Raw genomic sequence first — 18,912 nt, 5'->3', positions numbered from 1 at the left:
ACCGTAGAGAAGACAAAGCTACTTTACCCCAGGATCAGATCCCATGGATAGATCTACAAGTATATGAGCTAAAAAAGGATTTATATTTGGGCTCTTTAATTAAAAAAAAATGTTTAAACTTTTTTTTTCGTTATTACAACTCCCCATTGTTCAGATGTGTGAAAAAGATTGTTGAGGTTAGTGGATTAATAATAAATTTAAAAAACCTACATAGCAAATGCGTTAATGTTATACGTAAGCCTTAAGATACATTTGCTGTTTAGCCATCGTAACGTAATTTATCAATTAGATCATTATGGCACGTGTAAGCTCTTGTATAATTATTTTTATGTTTGGATGGCAAGAACTTTTTAATTGATTTGATTTTTTTTTTAATAAAAAAAATAATTTTAGGAAATTATTTTTTGTTACAGATTCAATAAATATTAAGATACTTAACGCTGGTGCCTGGGCAAGAGGTAGTGAACGTGTGACTGTATCTCTCCCATTAGAATTAGAAGATTATATACCTGAAGTGGAAGATTTTTATAAGAAAAAACATAGTGGACGAAAATTGCAATGGTACCATCATATGTCGAATGGAACGGTAATTTATTATTGCTTTAATTTTTGTACTGGTTTGTGTAATAGTGTGACTGTGATATTCAAGATTAGTAATTCAAATAAACATATATGTTTTAGATATAGAAGATTGTTATCTATACTGAGATTTTGAGAGAATGGCTGGGGGTGTCGGAAGGTCATTTGTGCTCACTAGGACATTTAATGAACGCTTTGATAAGTTATTAAAGATTGTAGAGAATGCTAAGACTGTTAGAGGAAAAATCATTCCTAAATTAAAGGAGCTTAAGCCAATCATGACTGCCCTGGCAGAGGGGTATGAGTGGTTAGCTGCTAAGCCAGCTGAGACTCGAGAGGTTGTAGTAAGAGAGATTGTTCCTGTTTCAGTACTGGTTCAACAGCCAGTTTTTCCTCAGCATAAATGATATGCAGATATTTTGAAAGAAAAGTGTGAGGCAAGTCTGTCTCAAAAACAACCAGAGGTGGTCTTTGTAAATTTAAGGGAAGAGGCAACCACTAAATCCAGCATTGAGATGAAAGATGAATTTCAGGTGGTCCTTAAACAAAAGAGGGTGAGCTTGAAGATTTGTAACATTAAGGAAACAAAAAAGGGGTTAGTCATCATTGCTGACAACAAGGAAACCATTAAGGTTATTTGTGACTTTCTAAAGGTCGGTAAGTCCGATATGAAAGTCAACCCTAACAACAAGAGGTGCCCAAGAATCATAGTTTATAATATAGATCGGCAACTATCTGAGGATGAGTTGACTCTCATTAGAGAGCAGAATAGTCAGATGGACAAGGCTTCTTTCAAGTCTGAATATCAGTTATTGTTTAAATCGGATAGGCACAAGGTAGAGTGCTGCTATGATATCTTCGAGGTAGGTAATACTTTATTTATAAAGTATTACTTTTTTAACCTGCCCTTCTTAGTGAAGCTGGAAACTTCACTAAAGAGGGTAGGTTGTTTATAGACTTCTCTTCTAGTCGAGTTAAGGAATATTTAGATGTCCAGCGTTTTTTTAAGTGCTGCAGTATGGTCACAGGGCTAAGTTCTGTAATCATCCTGCAGTATGTGCTCATTGTGGAGGCAAGGGGCACAAGCGTGACGAGTGTCCTAAGACATCAGAGGAACCAACTTGCATTAATTGCAAGTGCTCTTGAAAAGACCACAAGCTTGGACACTATCTTAGAGCTATTGAAATGTATTACAATTCAATATTTAATGGTTAGATTTGGTCGGTTAAATGCCCAGGGAGTCTGTGTTGTTCAACTTGAGCTTGGTGAGATACCACTACGTCGAGAGTAGGATATTTTTCTGTTACAGCATCCGTACATTGTATCTGGTGAACTGCCTGGTTTTTCTCATCGGAAGAGGCTTTATTTTGGTTCAAATAGTATGTCCACCATTTTGTATGGAAGAGAGGTTGATTGCATCTTCATTCGACAGCTCTCAAATAATCATTACATTGTGGTCCATGTGGATGTTCTGAACTTGCATCTGTATGTTGCAAGTTCATATTTTCAGTATAGAGTTCCTGCTGATTATCATCTTGAGGTCTGGGATAATATCCTTCGATTCTCTGGCACTAGTTTAATCCTTATTGGTGCACATGTGAACGAACGCTAAGTCACTTTTGTGGCATAGCGGTTTCACCAATGATGGTGGTGAATTAGTAGAGGGCTTCTTAGCCCAGCATGGTCATCAGGTATTTAATGTACCTGGGCAGTTGCCCAGGTACATTAGATACCTGATGAAAAAATACACAAATGAAAAAAATGTTATACCAAACAGTTTTTGAAATAAAATAGTAAATAAAAATCATTCAAAACCATTAACAACACATATTGGTAGTTAAATTATTTTCTATTTATTCTGGAGAATAAAGAAAACGTGAATATAAAAACAAAGTTTAAAATAAGCAAAATAAAAGAAAGAATTATTTTATTCATAACAAACAAATGATAATTAGTAAATAACCACTATTAATAAAATACTACAAAAAAAGTATTTCTGTTCATTTATGAAGTAAAATTATAAAAAGGTTACCTATAAATATTGCTATTAAGATAATATGTATTATTATATTTTCTGCTAAGAACACTATAATTTCTGTGTTGAGAACTGTTTACACCTTTCTTAGCTTTATTCTTTTATTATATGTTGATGCGTTTTGGAATAACTTAATTGTTGTGAATAACTCCACAGTACAATAAGTTTTGACGATTGAGTTATTCCGAAAGGCATCAACATATAATGAAGGAATAAAGCCAAGAAAGTAAACAGTACTTAATGTAGAAATTACCTAAAAATACTTGTTAACGTTGTGTTTGTTGGTCAAATATGCTTTTAACTAGGAAAAAAAATTTACATTACAATCCTGAAGATTCTGAATTCTAATGATAACAGAAGCAATGACAAAAAGTAGAAAGATCTTTTATAAATTTCATTAGGAATTTACTAACGTTTTCATTTTCAAATATAGCTGTATCAGAATTGCTTTATTTTGTTTGAAATGGAATCTAGTACTTGTTCATTCATTTGCTACTTGAATGTGTGCTTGTTTTGAGTATGATAATGCTGCACTATAGTCTATTGTGGATGATAGTTCATTGTGCAATAGCTATGCAAACTAAGAAGTTCAATTAAAAAAAAGTGTTTTCACTTACTAAAACAACAAACAATCACATGTTATTTAAAAAAAAAAAACATCTGAAAGAGTAAAATATGCTATTTATTAAATTTTTTTTTAATGTCTATGTATTTTTTAAAATTTTTTATTAGCTACTGTGGTTTAATGAATGTTTGTTAATGAATTTCCTAGTACATGCAATATTTGTGAAAGTGAAAATTTGTTATATATTAATACATGTTTTGAATAAAGTTATAGATATATTACTTTTACCAACTGCATAATAGTGTAGTGTACTGTATTTTGTTTTATTATTTACCATTATATATTAATGTAGTAAAACATGTAAATACTGTACTGCAGTACAGTATTTTAATGCATGTTACCTTATTGAACATTATTTCTGGATCAGGTGCGATTTTGCAATGATTTTGGAAAATTCATGATCCTCTTCCTGGTCATATTACAGATAATTGGGAGTTGACTGAAAATTGCACATGGATAACATGGTTTTTGTACTAGTAGTCATCTGTTGGCATCAGTAGACCTCTACATTCACTTAGTTGCTGGGCATTAGCTAATTGAAATGAGTTGTAAAATAAATATTCCTCTGATGAATAAGGTTTAAGCAGTAAATTGTTTCTTAATGGTGAAAAATAAATTTGCTGCTTTTAAATTCATAAAGAAATATGTAATGTTTATAAATGAAATGTTAAATGAATGTGAAGTTTAAAAACGGTGTAGTTAAAAAATGGTGTAATCCAAAACACAGTTTGAATGTTCACAACAAAGATTTTAATGATTGACTGTCACAGATGATTTGTTTGAAAAATTGAACAAAAAATGTATGAAAACAAGCGATTTACATTTTTACAATTACTATGAGGGTTGTCTGAAAAGTTTTAATCCTAGCATAGAAAGACATATTTTTTCTGTCAAATATAGTTTTGTCTTTCAACAAAGTTTCCTTTCGAGTCGATACACTTTATCCAGTTGTGCTCTAACCTCTTTAACCCTTCCAAATAGTAGCTGGTGTCTTTCTCCACAAAGTAGGCATTTACGTATGTGATAACCTCCTCGTACGATGAAAATCTCTTTCCAGCAAGCCGTAACTTTAAGGTTAGTAAACAAGAAAAAGTTGCTTGGAGCCAGATCTGGTGAATACAGTGAGTGGTCAACCAATTCAAAGTGCAATTTGTGAATTTTAGCCATGGCGACTGTTGAAGTGTGAGCAGGCGCATTGTCCTGACAGAAAAGCACTTTGTTCTTCTTCAAATGTAGTAGTTTTTTTTTTTTAATTTCTGCCTTCAGCTTGTTAAGTAATGATACGTATCATTGTCCTGTTATTGTTTTATGTTTTTGAAGATAATCGCTAAACAAAATTTCTGTTACTGTCCCATAAAACAGTCACCGTCATTTTCTTGGCCAATGGAGCCATCTTTGCCTGTTTCAAAGAAGGTTTATTCTTTGCAATCCACTGTTCTGACTGTTGTTTTGTTTCAGGAATGTAGTGGTGGATCCAAGTTTCCTCTACAGTTATGAATCGATGCAAAAAATCTGACTCATTTTGCTTAAACTGCTCCAGCAGGGCCTTGGAAATGTTCATTCAAATGCGTTTTTGGTCAAAAGTGAGCAAACACAGCACCCAACAAGCAGATAGCTTACGCATATCCAATTCTTCAGTTAATATATGACAAACACATTTTTTCGATAGGCCCATAGCCTCTGCTATCTTTCTAACCTTAATTTCTCAGTCGTCTAGTACCACTTGGTGAATTTTTTGATGTAATATTTGTGATGGTTGCAGTTTTTGGCTGTATTGAACGCTCATCATCAACCAAGCTGGTATGACCATGTTTAAATTCAGCTGCCCATCTTTTCACAGTGACAAATGATGTGACAGAGTCCCCATAAACAGCATCCTGTTTGGTTTTAATTTGCGTAGGCGTATTGCCTTTCAAATGCAAGTATTTAATCACAGCACAATATATAATTTTTTTCCATTTTCACAAAAACACTCACAATGATTTACTTAAATGATTATCAAACAACAACTGAGCATCCAAAATACTGAAATTTTAGTAAGTACCTTTCAATGTATGCACGAATACATTCCCTAACTTTTGTTGATGAGTGCTGCTATCTTCATATATTGGCTCAAAACTTTTCGGTCAACCCTTGTAAATGAATTTTTCAATGTTTTGCGTTCAGTGATTTATATAACTTTTTATCAATAAATTGGATTACAGAAATTTATATGCCAGGTGATTGCTGGAACTGTTGACAAATAGACATAAGGAAAAAGTTTTAAATTAAAAATGTTTAATCTAAAAATTTAACATTATTAAATGTTTTTGCAGTGCTACCAAATTGATAAGGTAAACTGCTTAATTATATGTGATTTTGGACATGAAACTTGTATATCATATACTAATGTTGAAATAAAACAGCAGTTTATGCTGAAAAGGCGTTCATCTCTGAGGCCCAAGAGTTTTAAGCTAGTGTTGGACAGAAAGCTTACACCCACTACTTTTTAGGACAACAGATTGCTTAATATTTGCTTGATAGTGGAAGTATTGCAAATGCTGATACGTATTGTGATCTCTTAAAAAACTAGTATTAAGAACAAAATCTTGGTAGCTGTCCAATGAAATTTTGTTTCTGCATCATAATACTTAGCTGCACACTGCAACAGATCTGTTCAAGAATTAAAGCAACTTTCCTAGTAAATCTTCAAAAATCCACCTTCATCTTGCATGGAAGGATTACCTTTATCTCCTTTTAAAATAATGGCATCACAAAGGTTTAAAAATTATGGCAGAACTGAAAAGTGAAATAATCAATCATTTTGAATCATAGGTGGGAAAATATTTTACAGAAAAATAGTAAAGCTACTCGTGAATGTTGACCACGTAGAAAAATATTACACATGAAAGTTTATTTTAATAAAATAAAGTTTTTTCTATGACACTTGTTTTTGTGAAACTTACTTAAAAAAAAAAATATATATATATATATATATATTTATTATTTACCTTTAACATTATTAAATACTACTTAAATACTTGTAAAATGTTATTAAAAAAAATAACATATATATTTTTTATTATTTCTTTTTAGATAACATTTTCAAATGCAGTTGGAAGGTTTGATGTCGATGTTACCACATTTCAAATGGCTGTACTTTTTGCATGGAACCAGAGGCCTCATGATAGAATTACTTATGAAAATTTAAGGTTAGCTACTGAATTACCTGATCCTGAACTGAGAAGAACATTATGGGTATGCATTTATATATTTAATTTATATATATATATTTTTTTTTTGTGTGTGTGTGTGTGTGTGTGTGTGTGTGTGTGTGTGTGTGTGTATATGTGTGGTATGCATGCATGTGTGTGCACATATAAATATTGCTGTGTTATTTTTGTTAATATATGTACTTGTCTGATGATACATTATTTTAGAGTTTTAGTTGCTTTCTGTATTTATTATAAATCAGAAAGCTGATTAATTAAGGTATAAAATTGTTGCCTATTTTTTTACATTTTGACAATAACTATTGATTTTTAAAATGGCCTAAGTTGATTAAAATGAATTTCTTAGTTCATAAATTTATAGTTCTTGTAATTAGAATTGTACCTTCATAAGAAATATACAACGGTAATTGTGTTTTATAAGCGACTTCATTTTGCTTCTCTCTGGATATGTATTGTGGCTGGTGGGAATATATATAAGATGGGAAGGAGAATGAATCTGGGTTTCTGCTGCCTGTAGAAATACAACCGTGCTTACACTGAGGCACTGCAACACTATAGTTCCTCACATGCATCTAAAACATCTCTTCCAACTTGTGCAAAAACTACGCTTACAAAACGTAGACTTACTGTGTACCTTATGTTTATTGTACTTTATGAATTAAAGTAACTAAATGATAATGTAAAAATTCAATTTTTACTTTGCTGGTTATATAGTTACACAGTATACCGTGTAAGGCAAAGTGTATTAATCAGGTGCTACCACACCTGATTAAATTTTACGAATGAGGATATTTGGAGCAATTGGATTTTCATGGTCCTCTTTAAAGAAAAAAAATGTTTAATTACAGCAGGCTGTTTGATGTATGCAATTTGCATACATACTGTTCTTTAGAGTGATGTATTTCTCAAGTCAGTACTTCTGCAAATTTACATATTGGAGTTTTGCCTTCTAAAGAAAAAAAGTAGTTATTCAATGTATTGTAAGAGGTGTGTTAAAAACAGACTGAAGTTTTGTAATAGTGAGCTGACATGCACAGAAATTGTTCCAGCAAGTAGTGCTGGCTAGCCAGCATTATATTTTTGGAAATATAATGCTGATAACACATCACATGTGTGTTAGTTTCAAGCTACAACAGTTTAGTAAACATATACGCTAACCTCTCATCAGATTTTAACAGAAAATGAAACCATTTTGAAGAACAATATGTTTGTTTAATTTTGCCTCAAACTCTGTAAAACATTCATAGACACATTTAAAATCCTTCAGCAAGTATTTGGAAACGCCAACGAACAGATTGCAGTGTCTGTGCGGTCTTCCCCACTGGTTCAATCATTTTGAGAGGGTAGAATATCGATCTATGAAGGTCCTTGATTTGAATGACCTTTGATTATGATGAAAATATTGATGCGATTTGAGCCTTGGTTCATGAAGATTGCTTCTTAACAATCTGAGAGATTGCTAAGGAAGCAACCATCATTATAAGATCACACCACTCAGTTTTAATGGAAAAACCTAGCGTGCATCATAGTTCCACAAAATTCATGCCGTGTTCACTAATCAGGAAGAGAATTATGTTAATATTAGACAAATCTTCTTGACTGTTGATCAAAATCCGATCGTAAACCTGTTGCTAAGTGCTGATCAAGTCTGTTTGAAAAACAGTGTAACAAGTCGTGGTTTTATGGTTATAATGTGAATCCCAAGATGCGATCATCACAATGAGTGGGAAAAGGATTGTCCTGATCATAAAAAATCTGCATGAATCCATCAGATATAAAGGTGATGTTGGTTTTTTTTATTACTGGAAAGGTTTAGTCCATTATGAACTCATTTCACATGAGACAGATGCAGGAAGAGGCCTTAGCTATGACAAAACTTGAATTGGATATGCATCATGACAATGTGTCAGCTGTATCATATCTTATCTGCCAAAACATGAGGCAATCATTGCGTATCACTCGCTTTACTCTCCAGACTTAGCACCAGTAAAGTTTTTCTTGTTTCCCAAACTGAAGATAACTTTGAAAGGAAGTAGTTTTCAAATTTTAAACAAGATTGAGGAAAATATAATACAACAGCTATGTGCCATCCCCAAAAATAGAAGAAATGTTGGGAATAGTGTAATGGCAGCTCCTTTGAGAAGGACAAGCCTGTTTTAAGTTTAACACAGATTCATTATTTTATGAGCACACCTTGTGTACAGATTCTTCTTTTCTTCTTAATTGTGATTTTATTTTTTAAATTATATTTCTGGAGATAATCAACTGTGTTAAACGGAACACTGGTTCTCTAGGTACAGCTTTTCCTGCATATGTTATTGGTAGTTGTTAGGGGCTATGATCATCATAGCATTAATTTTAGTTTTATAAAATATTCATGAATGTATTATACTCCTGAATTATTTGTGTATGAGTTATCAGAAAATTCCTGGGCTCCCATGAGGGGACCTTCCTTGACCATGAGGAGCTGTGTGGAACATTGGATTTCATTACTTCCAAACCTGTCTAGTCAATCTGTCAAGTGGCATTATATTGTGCAGATATGTTTAGTAAATTCTTTAGATTTTATATTATTGTGTTAATATCAGTCTGCAACGGCTGATAAATTGAAACAATGTGTTTCCATGATATTTTATGTGAAACTTGGTAAACTCTCTAACAAGACTTGAAATGCTTCATCAGAAAAATGTTAAATAACATTGTTTAGGATGAACACAAATTTTTAAATGGCTTACACGTTTCACGGTCAATAAGGTATTAGTTAAGGATAATCGCCCAGGATAACCGTGGGAAAAATTTGGGAACTCACCTGTTAATCCACTGAATAATTCATGAGTTGTTTTTTGGTTGAAATCTGTTGTAGGACTTGTAAAGAAACATTATTGAAAACTTGAACGTTTTATATATTGCTGTAATATTTTTTCGTTTCTTGTCATTTGATAAGTAAAGACATGTTGATATTTGCTGTGAGTTTCAAAGTAATCCTTATGGTGACCTAGATTTCATCTAGAATTGTGATGGGTGTTAGAAGTTGGATTTATGGGAAAAATTCAGAAATAAAACCTTGTTACCACAGGGAAAGTGCCTGAAGTCATGAAGACTGTGGTAGAATCGAAGTACAGCAAAGTGTATGCTCATTATCAAAGACATTGTCCACCAAGAATCTGTACCTCCATGTGTTATGGTGAATTGTAATGTTTTGAACTAAGAGAAGTTGTGATCTGAACTGTGGATAATCAAATTTGGCTAATTACACTGTGAAACATCTCTACTTATATCTCCGTCAAAACAATTTAAATGTTGACAGAAAATAATACATTAGTTGTTCCACATCTTTCATACTATCCTATACAACTTTTGTTTTATTTTCTAAAATTAAATTTAAACTGAAAGTCTCTAGCTTTAGATTATACTGTAGAAGACATCTGAGCTTAATTGCTGGTAGTACTAGATGGTCTTCAGGAAAAGAACTTTACCAGTGCTTTCTAGGAATGGTGGATGCATTGGGATCATTATATATATATACTCTCAAAAACACTGTTTCCTAAGGGACGGTGTCCATTTTTGAATAAAGTAAGCTTTTATATTTTTTAGATCTACTCTAGGAACATTTTCATACTGTTTCATATTAATTAAATATACATTTATTTATTACTGTCACTCCTGATAACATGTTGAAAACTTTCTGCTCAATCATAATAATTTCTTATAGTATAAAAAATACTAATACTGAATATTGTAAAGATAAAGTACCTTTGCTTAATTAAATGGGTACAATTGGTTAGTTTCTTAATTAATTGGGTACATTGAATTCTTTGCTAGATACACGGATAATATTAAGCTGTCATGTTAATGTTTAAAATTTGAAAAGGAAAGAAAAGTAACTATTTAGTAGTAACCTGGTTTCTTCAGCACTACATTACTAAATTCAAGATAGCAGTTGAAAACATTGCCACTTTGCATAGAAAAAATTAAAACAATTTCTTCTACAAACTACACCGTAGTCATTATGTTCTGGGATTTATGTAACTGCTTTCCTTACAATTTGAATATCAATGAACAATATCATTCATCTATCGAATGAAAAATTATAGTCAGCAATACCTTTCCAGACAAAGGATGAGCCAAAATTCAGTTTTGCTCCTTCAAGGCAACTTCATTCTCACATTCCTTCCTTAACAATGACTAGTTCTTGTTAATTCAGATGGAATGGTCTGCCTTGTTCACATGACAGCCTTAAAATCGGCTCCATTTATTTATTATTTTTATTGAACCTGTTAGTGGGCTGATTTAAGAAGCAACTTTTTTTAAATTTGAATTAAAAATTGGATTAATGATGCAGAGGAACAAATGTGTTGCATTAAAAGGGCATTATTTAAAAAGTTATAGTTATAAGATTTTTATATTGTAAATAAATTTTTTTAGAAAATAATTTTATCGTATTTTAATTATCCTCATATTTATTTATTAAATTATTTGGTTTAATTTCAGTCTTTAGTAGCATTTCCAAAATTAAAACGCCAAGTTATATTATACTGTCCTGAAGTACAGTCTCCTAAAGATTTTGATGAAAATACAACCTTCTGGGTGAATCAAGAATTTGCATTGGTGTAAGTAGAATTTATAGTTTGTTTTTTTTTATACTGAACTGAAAGCTAATATAGAATTGCTGGGATGGAGTTAATGTAATTCTGTTATGTTATTAATTTTTGTCTTTTATAAAAATAGTAATAATTTATAATAATAAAATAGAAATTAATTTTTTTATCACCTACTGATAACTTTAAAACTTGATACCGTGATCAGAAAATTTAATTTTCACAAAACCTTGTTGTTAGCATGTCGTTTTAGCATGAATTCCTATAATGATAATTGATTAAAAATAAAAATTTGTAATATTAAATTGATTTATTTCTTTCTCTTTTAATCCATGTTCAGTGAAAACCACAATTTTTGATAAGGTTATCTTTATAAATACACATTATTAAATCCAGTTTATTTTAAATATATTTGATAATTTGATGCTAAGGTACATTTTTCGAGTGTATGAATGTTGAGCATTTTGTGTCAAATTTACATCTATTAACCCCAATCTTTTTCCCCTCACTTTTGTAACTATATTGTTGGTGAAGTTTATTAGTTCTCTATTGCACAAATATCTTTCACAAACTTACTTTTTATAAAACTTTACTCCACCCTAAACTTAACTACTTTTCATGATTTAGCTTCTTTTAAAGAAGAGTTTTTAGGTATTAAAATTTATCTAGGTTATTTAATCTGGTAATTGCAAACTATAAGCGATCGACATGTTGCATTTGACATAATGCATAATGTGTTTTGCCAGATTTATTTAAGTGTACACTGTGTTAAATGAAAATTTGTCGTTTTAAACTTTCATTAATGAAACATGCCCCAATGTTTTTACTATTCTTATTTTTTCAGATTATTATATATTATTGTGTATGAATTTATTTATTTTATTAAGTAATTTGTTTTAGCTCCAGCTTATTGTCCTTTTTGGCCGATCGGAAGCTAATCAATTAGTTATCTAAGGAAGACAATTAAAAGTTATGTCATCTTTATTATTGGCTCCTCCTAAGCTATAATTAAATTAACCTTAACAGATGTTTTTATTTAATTTTTAGCAGATTAAACATCATTTATTACTTTATTGATACTCTTAAATTTCAGTATTTTTCACCATTACATTTCAAATGTGTCCATTCTTTTCCTTTGTCCATTTTTTCTCATAAAGGATAATTATTAAAAATAAAACATACTTATCTCATAGAGCTTTTTTAATTATTAAACATATTCTAATCTTTAAAAAAACTAATTTTTTTAATTTTAAAATTAAACTTTTTTTAATTTGAATTGTAAATTCGACTTTTTTTTTATGCGGGTAAGTTATATTAATTTAGATAATGTAACCATTGTTAATTCTGACCTAAATTTAATTATATTGAATTTGCTTATTTAAATTTGTGAATTTATGTGTATTTTATTCTATTATAAATTATTTTGTTATTTGGATTTCTTAATACGTTGATGGACAATATTTTTTAAAAACGTAAAAGTTAAATTAATAACAGCATGATTCATTAGTTATCAAAAATTCCTCCTTAATATAGAATTTTAAGAAATATGACATCATGCTTGAAAAATGAACAAACATTTTCTATACAAAGAGCGTTACATTTGTGTGTAAATGAGAAAATGTACTCACACACAGACTGATAGTAGTGGGGTTAGACCGGTGAGACCATCTTGTTGCATTTCGATATGGTTAGTTTAGTGGTGTGAGTATGTTAAAAAAACTGATCAGGAAATTCATAAATTATGATTTGTACGGAATACAGGTATGAGAATTTAATGTAAAAGGCCTCTCCGAAAAAACATTTTGTGGATCTATCAGAAGATTGCTTATCTGTTGACTTTTTTAAAATAACATTACGAAATATTATTATTGAAAATGTAACATGTTATAATGACAAATCATGTTTACAATTATAATTAAAATTAATTTTGGATTGGCCAGTTCCTTAGTATTATAAGTATTAATAAGATATATTGTTAAGTTCTGATGTGTACAAGTAGTTACTCAAGTACATAGTTATGGGAGTACTGAGTCAAATGTGTTTATTTTCATTTTTCTTTATTTTTTTTAGTAATGTGTATTATTCATCACTGTTAGTAATATTTTGTGATTTGTTGAGTTATTGTAATTTTTTTATAAAACTCAAGAGAGAAGCATAAGCAACATAGTCCTAGTACTTGTTTCGCAAATCCCAACGATACTAAGTTCATTTTTTGTTTATTAAAAATTAATTCTTTAAAAACTAAATATTTTATTTTTGTGTATAATTTAAATTTGATGTTTTATTTTAAGCTTACAATAAATAATGAAGCAAAATCTAGTTTTTCATAATCAGCAAATATATTAAATAAACATAAAAGCTCTTTTGAAGTCTGCTGATAGATTATTCACAAACATTTATTATTTTAAAATTATGTTATCACAATCAGGTTTTAAAACCATAATGTATTACTAAAAAAAAAGTGTTTTTATATTAGGACATAGTCATTAAAGAATTTATGATGATTTCTGTTATTCAAAGGTAGTATTTTTTTATGGAAAGACATACTTAAAATTATTGATTATCTTAAAATACATAATTTTATGTTAAATGCATCCATTGCTCAGTACTTGTTACTTAATCTGTTTCCATTTCCCAGGTTTTCTCAGGTTTGGTCATCGGTTATATATTAGCATGCAGATTAATCCAAACACATAGGTTATATGATAAAAAGAAACTTTATTTATAAAACCGTACCTGTACAATTTGTAAATATCTAGTAATTAATATGTCCCTCATTCTGAATTACTTCATGTTCACAATTGGGCATTGATAAAATAAGTGTAGTATGCATTTTTTTATTTCTTCATCGTGAAACGATACCAATATTATTGCTTTAAGGAGTTCAATTTTTTTGGTATAATTAATTTTGAGTCATTTTTTTACTATTGGCCAAAGATATCTGTTGGGTTTAAGTCTGGGAAGCTGCTTGGCAGTGGGAGGATGTTAATGTTTCATTCTTCAAAAACTTTTTTCACTTTCTTGGCAGTAAGGCAAATATTTTTTTGGTACCAGATCTGGTTGGAAAATCCATTGCCTTGTGGGAAATTTTTTTGAAGTTGTCACAACCCTTTCCTTTTGAATCTTGATTTATCTATCACTTTTCAATATACCAAGTACTGGATGGTACTTCATCCGGTGCTTTTCTAAGTATGGAACTTTTGCCTCTGAACATAAAAATATGACTTGTCAGAAAACATAACATTTTTCCAGTCTTTTTTGGCTCAGTTAGCATGCGCTTTGGCCCACAAAAGCCTTTTTTTTTTAACATCGGCAGTGTTTTTTAATTGGCCAATAAGCTTTCTGCCCAGCTGCAAGAAGTCTGTGTACAACAGTTGTCAAATGTAAATTTGTCTTACTGCTGTTAATTCTCAATTTAAGTCCACAGCAGATAATTTTGGATCATGGATCAAGTTTACTTTTTCTCACTAATAACCAATCCTGTGTTAGTAGTTTTTCTTTTACGGCCGCATTTGTCTTTTCTTTGAGGTGAAAAGGAACCAGTTTCTTTAAATTGTTTTAAAATAGCATTCACTGTCCCAAATCCAATAACACACTCAGAAACTATTTGTTGTTGTGTCATTCTGGCATGCTTAAAAGAGAAAGAATTTTCAAATGCTTTCTTGAAGTTATGACCATTATTATATTTTCAAAACTCAGAACAAAAAATATGAAAATGTGAAAATAGTATATATATTTTTTTTAGAAATAAATTTTCATAAAAAAATAATGTATAATATGAAAATTGCTAAATAATCAAACAACAATAACCTCATATTATACAGAAAACTTAAAAAATGGGTGTGGTTAAGCAGTGTAGCCACAACATATAATTAAAAAAAAATTCCCTGTGTTTGGATCAATTACACGCTACTGTACAATGGCTATATCTTTTCAAAAGTCATTTCTTCTCTTAATTTATTCAACACAAAGACAACTTTAAGTGGGGGGCTATCCATCTTAGCTAAATGCGATGAATTTCCTGCCCATCCTGTACAAAACATCTTCAAACCTAGAGGTTCTTCTTTATTATACAGAGTGTGGCAGAAGTAACTCCCACATTTTGAAAGTTAATATAAAAAAAGCTAATTGAGTAAAAAAAAGGTTTTCTATTATGAAATACGTATATTGTAGTTTTGAAAACTACATCATTCAAATATCAATCATCATTGGCAATACATTGTTGAAGCCGTTGTTGGAAGTTATTCAATACTCTCTTGCATATCTCGAGAGGAATAGCAGTGATATTTTGCCATATTGTAGTATCCTCTAAGTGATCTAGACTTTGAGGATGATGTTTAAAAACTTTTTCTTTTCAAGTATCTCCACCAGAAAGAATTCACAAGAGGTCAAATCTGGGCACTGTGCAGGCCACCCAATACCATCTAGTAAATAGATTAGATGACCATTAAACATGTCTCTCAAAACTGTGTTTTGAGACAAGTGTCTCAAACTAACATTGAGAAGTGTGAGCTGTGGCTCTGTCCTGTTGGAACGAAACATCTGCTGAATATACAAGTTCATCTAATCTAGGCTGCAGAAAGCTCTATAGCATCTCTATGTCTTGATCACAGTAACTGTGACACTGTTGTCTTAAAAAAAATGGGGCCCCAAACACCAATTTGCCCTATTGCACACCAAACAGTAACATGAGGATTATGCAACGATTTTTGGTGAAGTTCGTGAAGATTTGTCTCAGCCCAGAAATGAAAATTTTGTTTGTTTATGCTGCCAGAGAGATAAAGCTGTGTGTCATCGCTAAACAGGTATAGGGGGATCTGCTGCCGAAATTCGTTAAACAAACTTTTATGATTGATTCAGTGTCTCTCTCTTAATTTTTATACAACTACTATTTTATAAGGATCCATTTTAAGTTCTCAGTAGAAAATTCTTCATACACTCCGATCAGAAATTCCAATTGCAATTGCATGCTTACATTTGGTACGTTGTAGATTGCTCTTGGATATTTTTATCACTCACACAGTGATCACAGGCCAGTTATTATTGCTTTTGGTGTCAATTGCAAGGTGGAAAAAAGGCCACGGAGATGGATTGTTGAAAAGATGGATTGGAACAGTTATCATAAAGCCTTTTCATCACAGTATGATGATGCAGACATCCTTGATCAACTTTCCTCTTTTACGTCCATGATACTTAAGAAAGGTAACAAATATATCCCACAAACTTCAGGTAAACCTAGATGTCCTTCTTTGTATGTCCTAGATGTTCCTTGGTGGAATGATAAGTGCAAAAATGATATTAGCAATCAATGGCAGGCACTACGCAAATTTAACTACAGGCCTACAACTGAACGTTAAATTTACACTGTAGGACTAGAGCGGTATGTCGTCAAGTATTCTTGGATGCTATGAGGAAGTCTTGGACGAAATACGTGAACGCTATTTCACGCACTACACCCACATCTACTGTGTAGAAAAATATCCATACAATCTGCGAATCACCAGAACAATCCATTCTCGAACTCATTGATGAAGAAGAACTCGTTACATCACCTACTGCAGTGGCAAGTATTTTGGCAGATTATTTCCGTTCGGTGTTCCTCATCTCATTATACAGTTAATGAATTTCAGAGGTACAAATTGCAGATGGAAGTGACTGTTGTTAAACATTGGTGGTTCAGTCGGTGAATTAAACACTCCATTTTCATTCAACAAGTTGTCACTCACACTTAAAAACTCACATGTCACCTTCCCTGGACCTGACAACATTCATCTCAGTATGCTCTCACACCTTTCTAATCAGGCACTACAGCACCTACTGTGTATTTATAATAGACTATTCTCCTCACAAGTTTTCCCTTCGGTCTGGTCAGAAGCCATTGTCGTACCCAATACTTAAACCTTTTTTGTTTTATTTTTAGTACTGTTTTTAAGCATCCTAGGATGACTGGCTCTTTGCCGCAAAACCAGTAGCCCCAGCATGCCGGGGCAGCAGCCACTACTACCCTTGCTCTCCCATAACAACTGGTACACCCACCAGGGTCCCCGTAGCTTCATCAGAACATGCTGACTTCCACACCAGGTAGCCAACACACCCCTCCACTAGAGGGCTGCCCATCTCCAACCCTAACCTATAAGATATTACTGATTGACAAGACAGTATTACTGATTGTGTACACCCACCTTTTTCATGTTTGTTGATAATTTTTCTGTGTATATTATGTCCTGTTCAACAGCCACAACAGAGAGACTACTACAGAACACAATATCTCGCCTTGAAGCGTGGTCCAAGGTGACTGGCTTCACATTTTCACCTGAGAAAACAAAATGTGTAGTCTTTTCTCGCTTGCACGATCCTTTTATACCATAAATCTTTCTGAATTAAGATCAAATTGCTATTTCTTATGATATTAAGTTTTTAGGTTTGTTTTTTGACAACCATCTTACGTGTGTCGATCACATCAAACAATTAAAAACAAAATGATCCAAACTTTTAGATATGTGCGAGTTCTTAGCAACACAATTGGGGAGCCGATGGACCATGTATGTTGCAATTTTCTTATTCCGTAGTTGGTTCCCGCTTAGATTATAGTTGTATCACCTACATTTCAACACGTAATACTGCTCAGAAGATGTTAGATGCTGTACATCATGCTTTTCTCCGTCTTGCTACAGGTGCTTTTAGATCAAGCCCTGTCACTAGCATACTTGTTGAGTGATCTTTTATTTTTTTTTATTATTATATACGCTTATTTTAATTCTTTATGAGACCTTTTTATTCCGGGCGATGATAACGCATAAGCATTTTTCGCCTTCAAAAAAAAAAAAACCACTCACACATTTTGTGGTGTAATGGTCTGAGTTCTGCCAGATGGTTTTCTTTTCTCTGTTAAAACAGTTGCACAGAAATTAGAAACCCATTGCAAAATCGTTTCCGTATCAGGGATGGTGGCACGTTGATCGAGACCAAAGCATATACAAAAGACTCACTGAGTTGTGATCACCGATTGATTTTTTTAATATAAATATTTCAACAACGAAACCACAATGTTCTTCTGTCCAAGTCATGTTAGTGACTAAAAATGGCAGGACCGTCGTTGACTAGCGAGATTTCACCCATGACTGTATCCCTACCAGAGATGGCATGTACTCCCACCATGTCAGTATTGGCACAATGACATTTTCAAATGTGAGAGGTTCTTCATTCGCACTTTGTAATAGGGATTTTTTAATCAAGAGTGCTATTATTTCTATTTAATGATGCCGTTCTAATTAGGATGTTCCTATTGCGGTTATCTCTTGCTTTCTTAAATCCATGATCATATAGCTTTTCTTGCTAGATTTATCTTTTGTAGGAATAAAATATCTATAAGCAGAGGTGTATCCAAATTATTGTAATTCATAAACGAGGAACTTTGAAAAGATTAGGTACTTTGACAGATACTCGAGGTATTATGTAAAATACAGGATTCAGGAAACTTATTAAAAAAGGACAGGTTAAATTATAAAGTACTTTAGAAGATGTGACTTAAGATTAATTAATATTAATTAAATTATTCTCATAAAACTGGAAATTTTTTTAACATGATTCTTAATTCCTCAATCCCCAAGGTTATTATTTTTTTTTGGCACTATGGTTCACTACAATCAAAAGAATTCTAAATACAACACTCTGAAAAAAGTATTTTCTTGACTGTGTTCTGGGGTTGGAAACATGTATACGTGACTGACTGCCTGGAAGCTGGGTTGTCTGTAAATATGGTGTAATAAATAGAAACGTTAAAAACACCTTAGGAAATGTGTGTCATGCTTGACAATCCACAGAGATGATAATTGTATAACACAATAATATTTGATCACCACA

General features: G+C 31.8%; 1 protein-coding gene across 1 annotated transcript in view; it reads left to right on the top strand.

The window, feature by feature from the left end:
• Positions 1–18,912, top strand: part of Cul5 (cullin 5) — a 92,086-nt gene that overhangs the window by 61,571 nt on the left and 11,603 nt on the right. Inside the window, exons 11-13 of the mRNA XM_075370699.1 lie at positions 414–586; positions 6,315–6,476; positions 10,943–11,061. Of these exons, the coding sequence (XP_075226814.1) occupies positions 414–586; positions 6,315–6,476; positions 10,943–11,061 (454 nt within the window). The remainder of the gene's footprint in view (positions 1–413; positions 587–6,314; positions 6,477–10,942; positions 11,062–18,912) is intronic.

Source organism: Lycorma delicatula, chromosome 7 (assembly GCF_047948215.1).
Source record: "Lycorma delicatula isolate Av1 chromosome 7, ASM4794821v1, whole genome shotgun sequence".
Classification (NCBI taxonomy): Eukaryota; Metazoa; Arthropoda; class Insecta; order Hemiptera; family Fulgoridae; genus Lycorma; species Lycorma delicatula.
The sequence above is the reverse complement of the archived record's forward strand: the minus strand, read 5'-3'. Positions and strand labels throughout refer to the sequence as shown.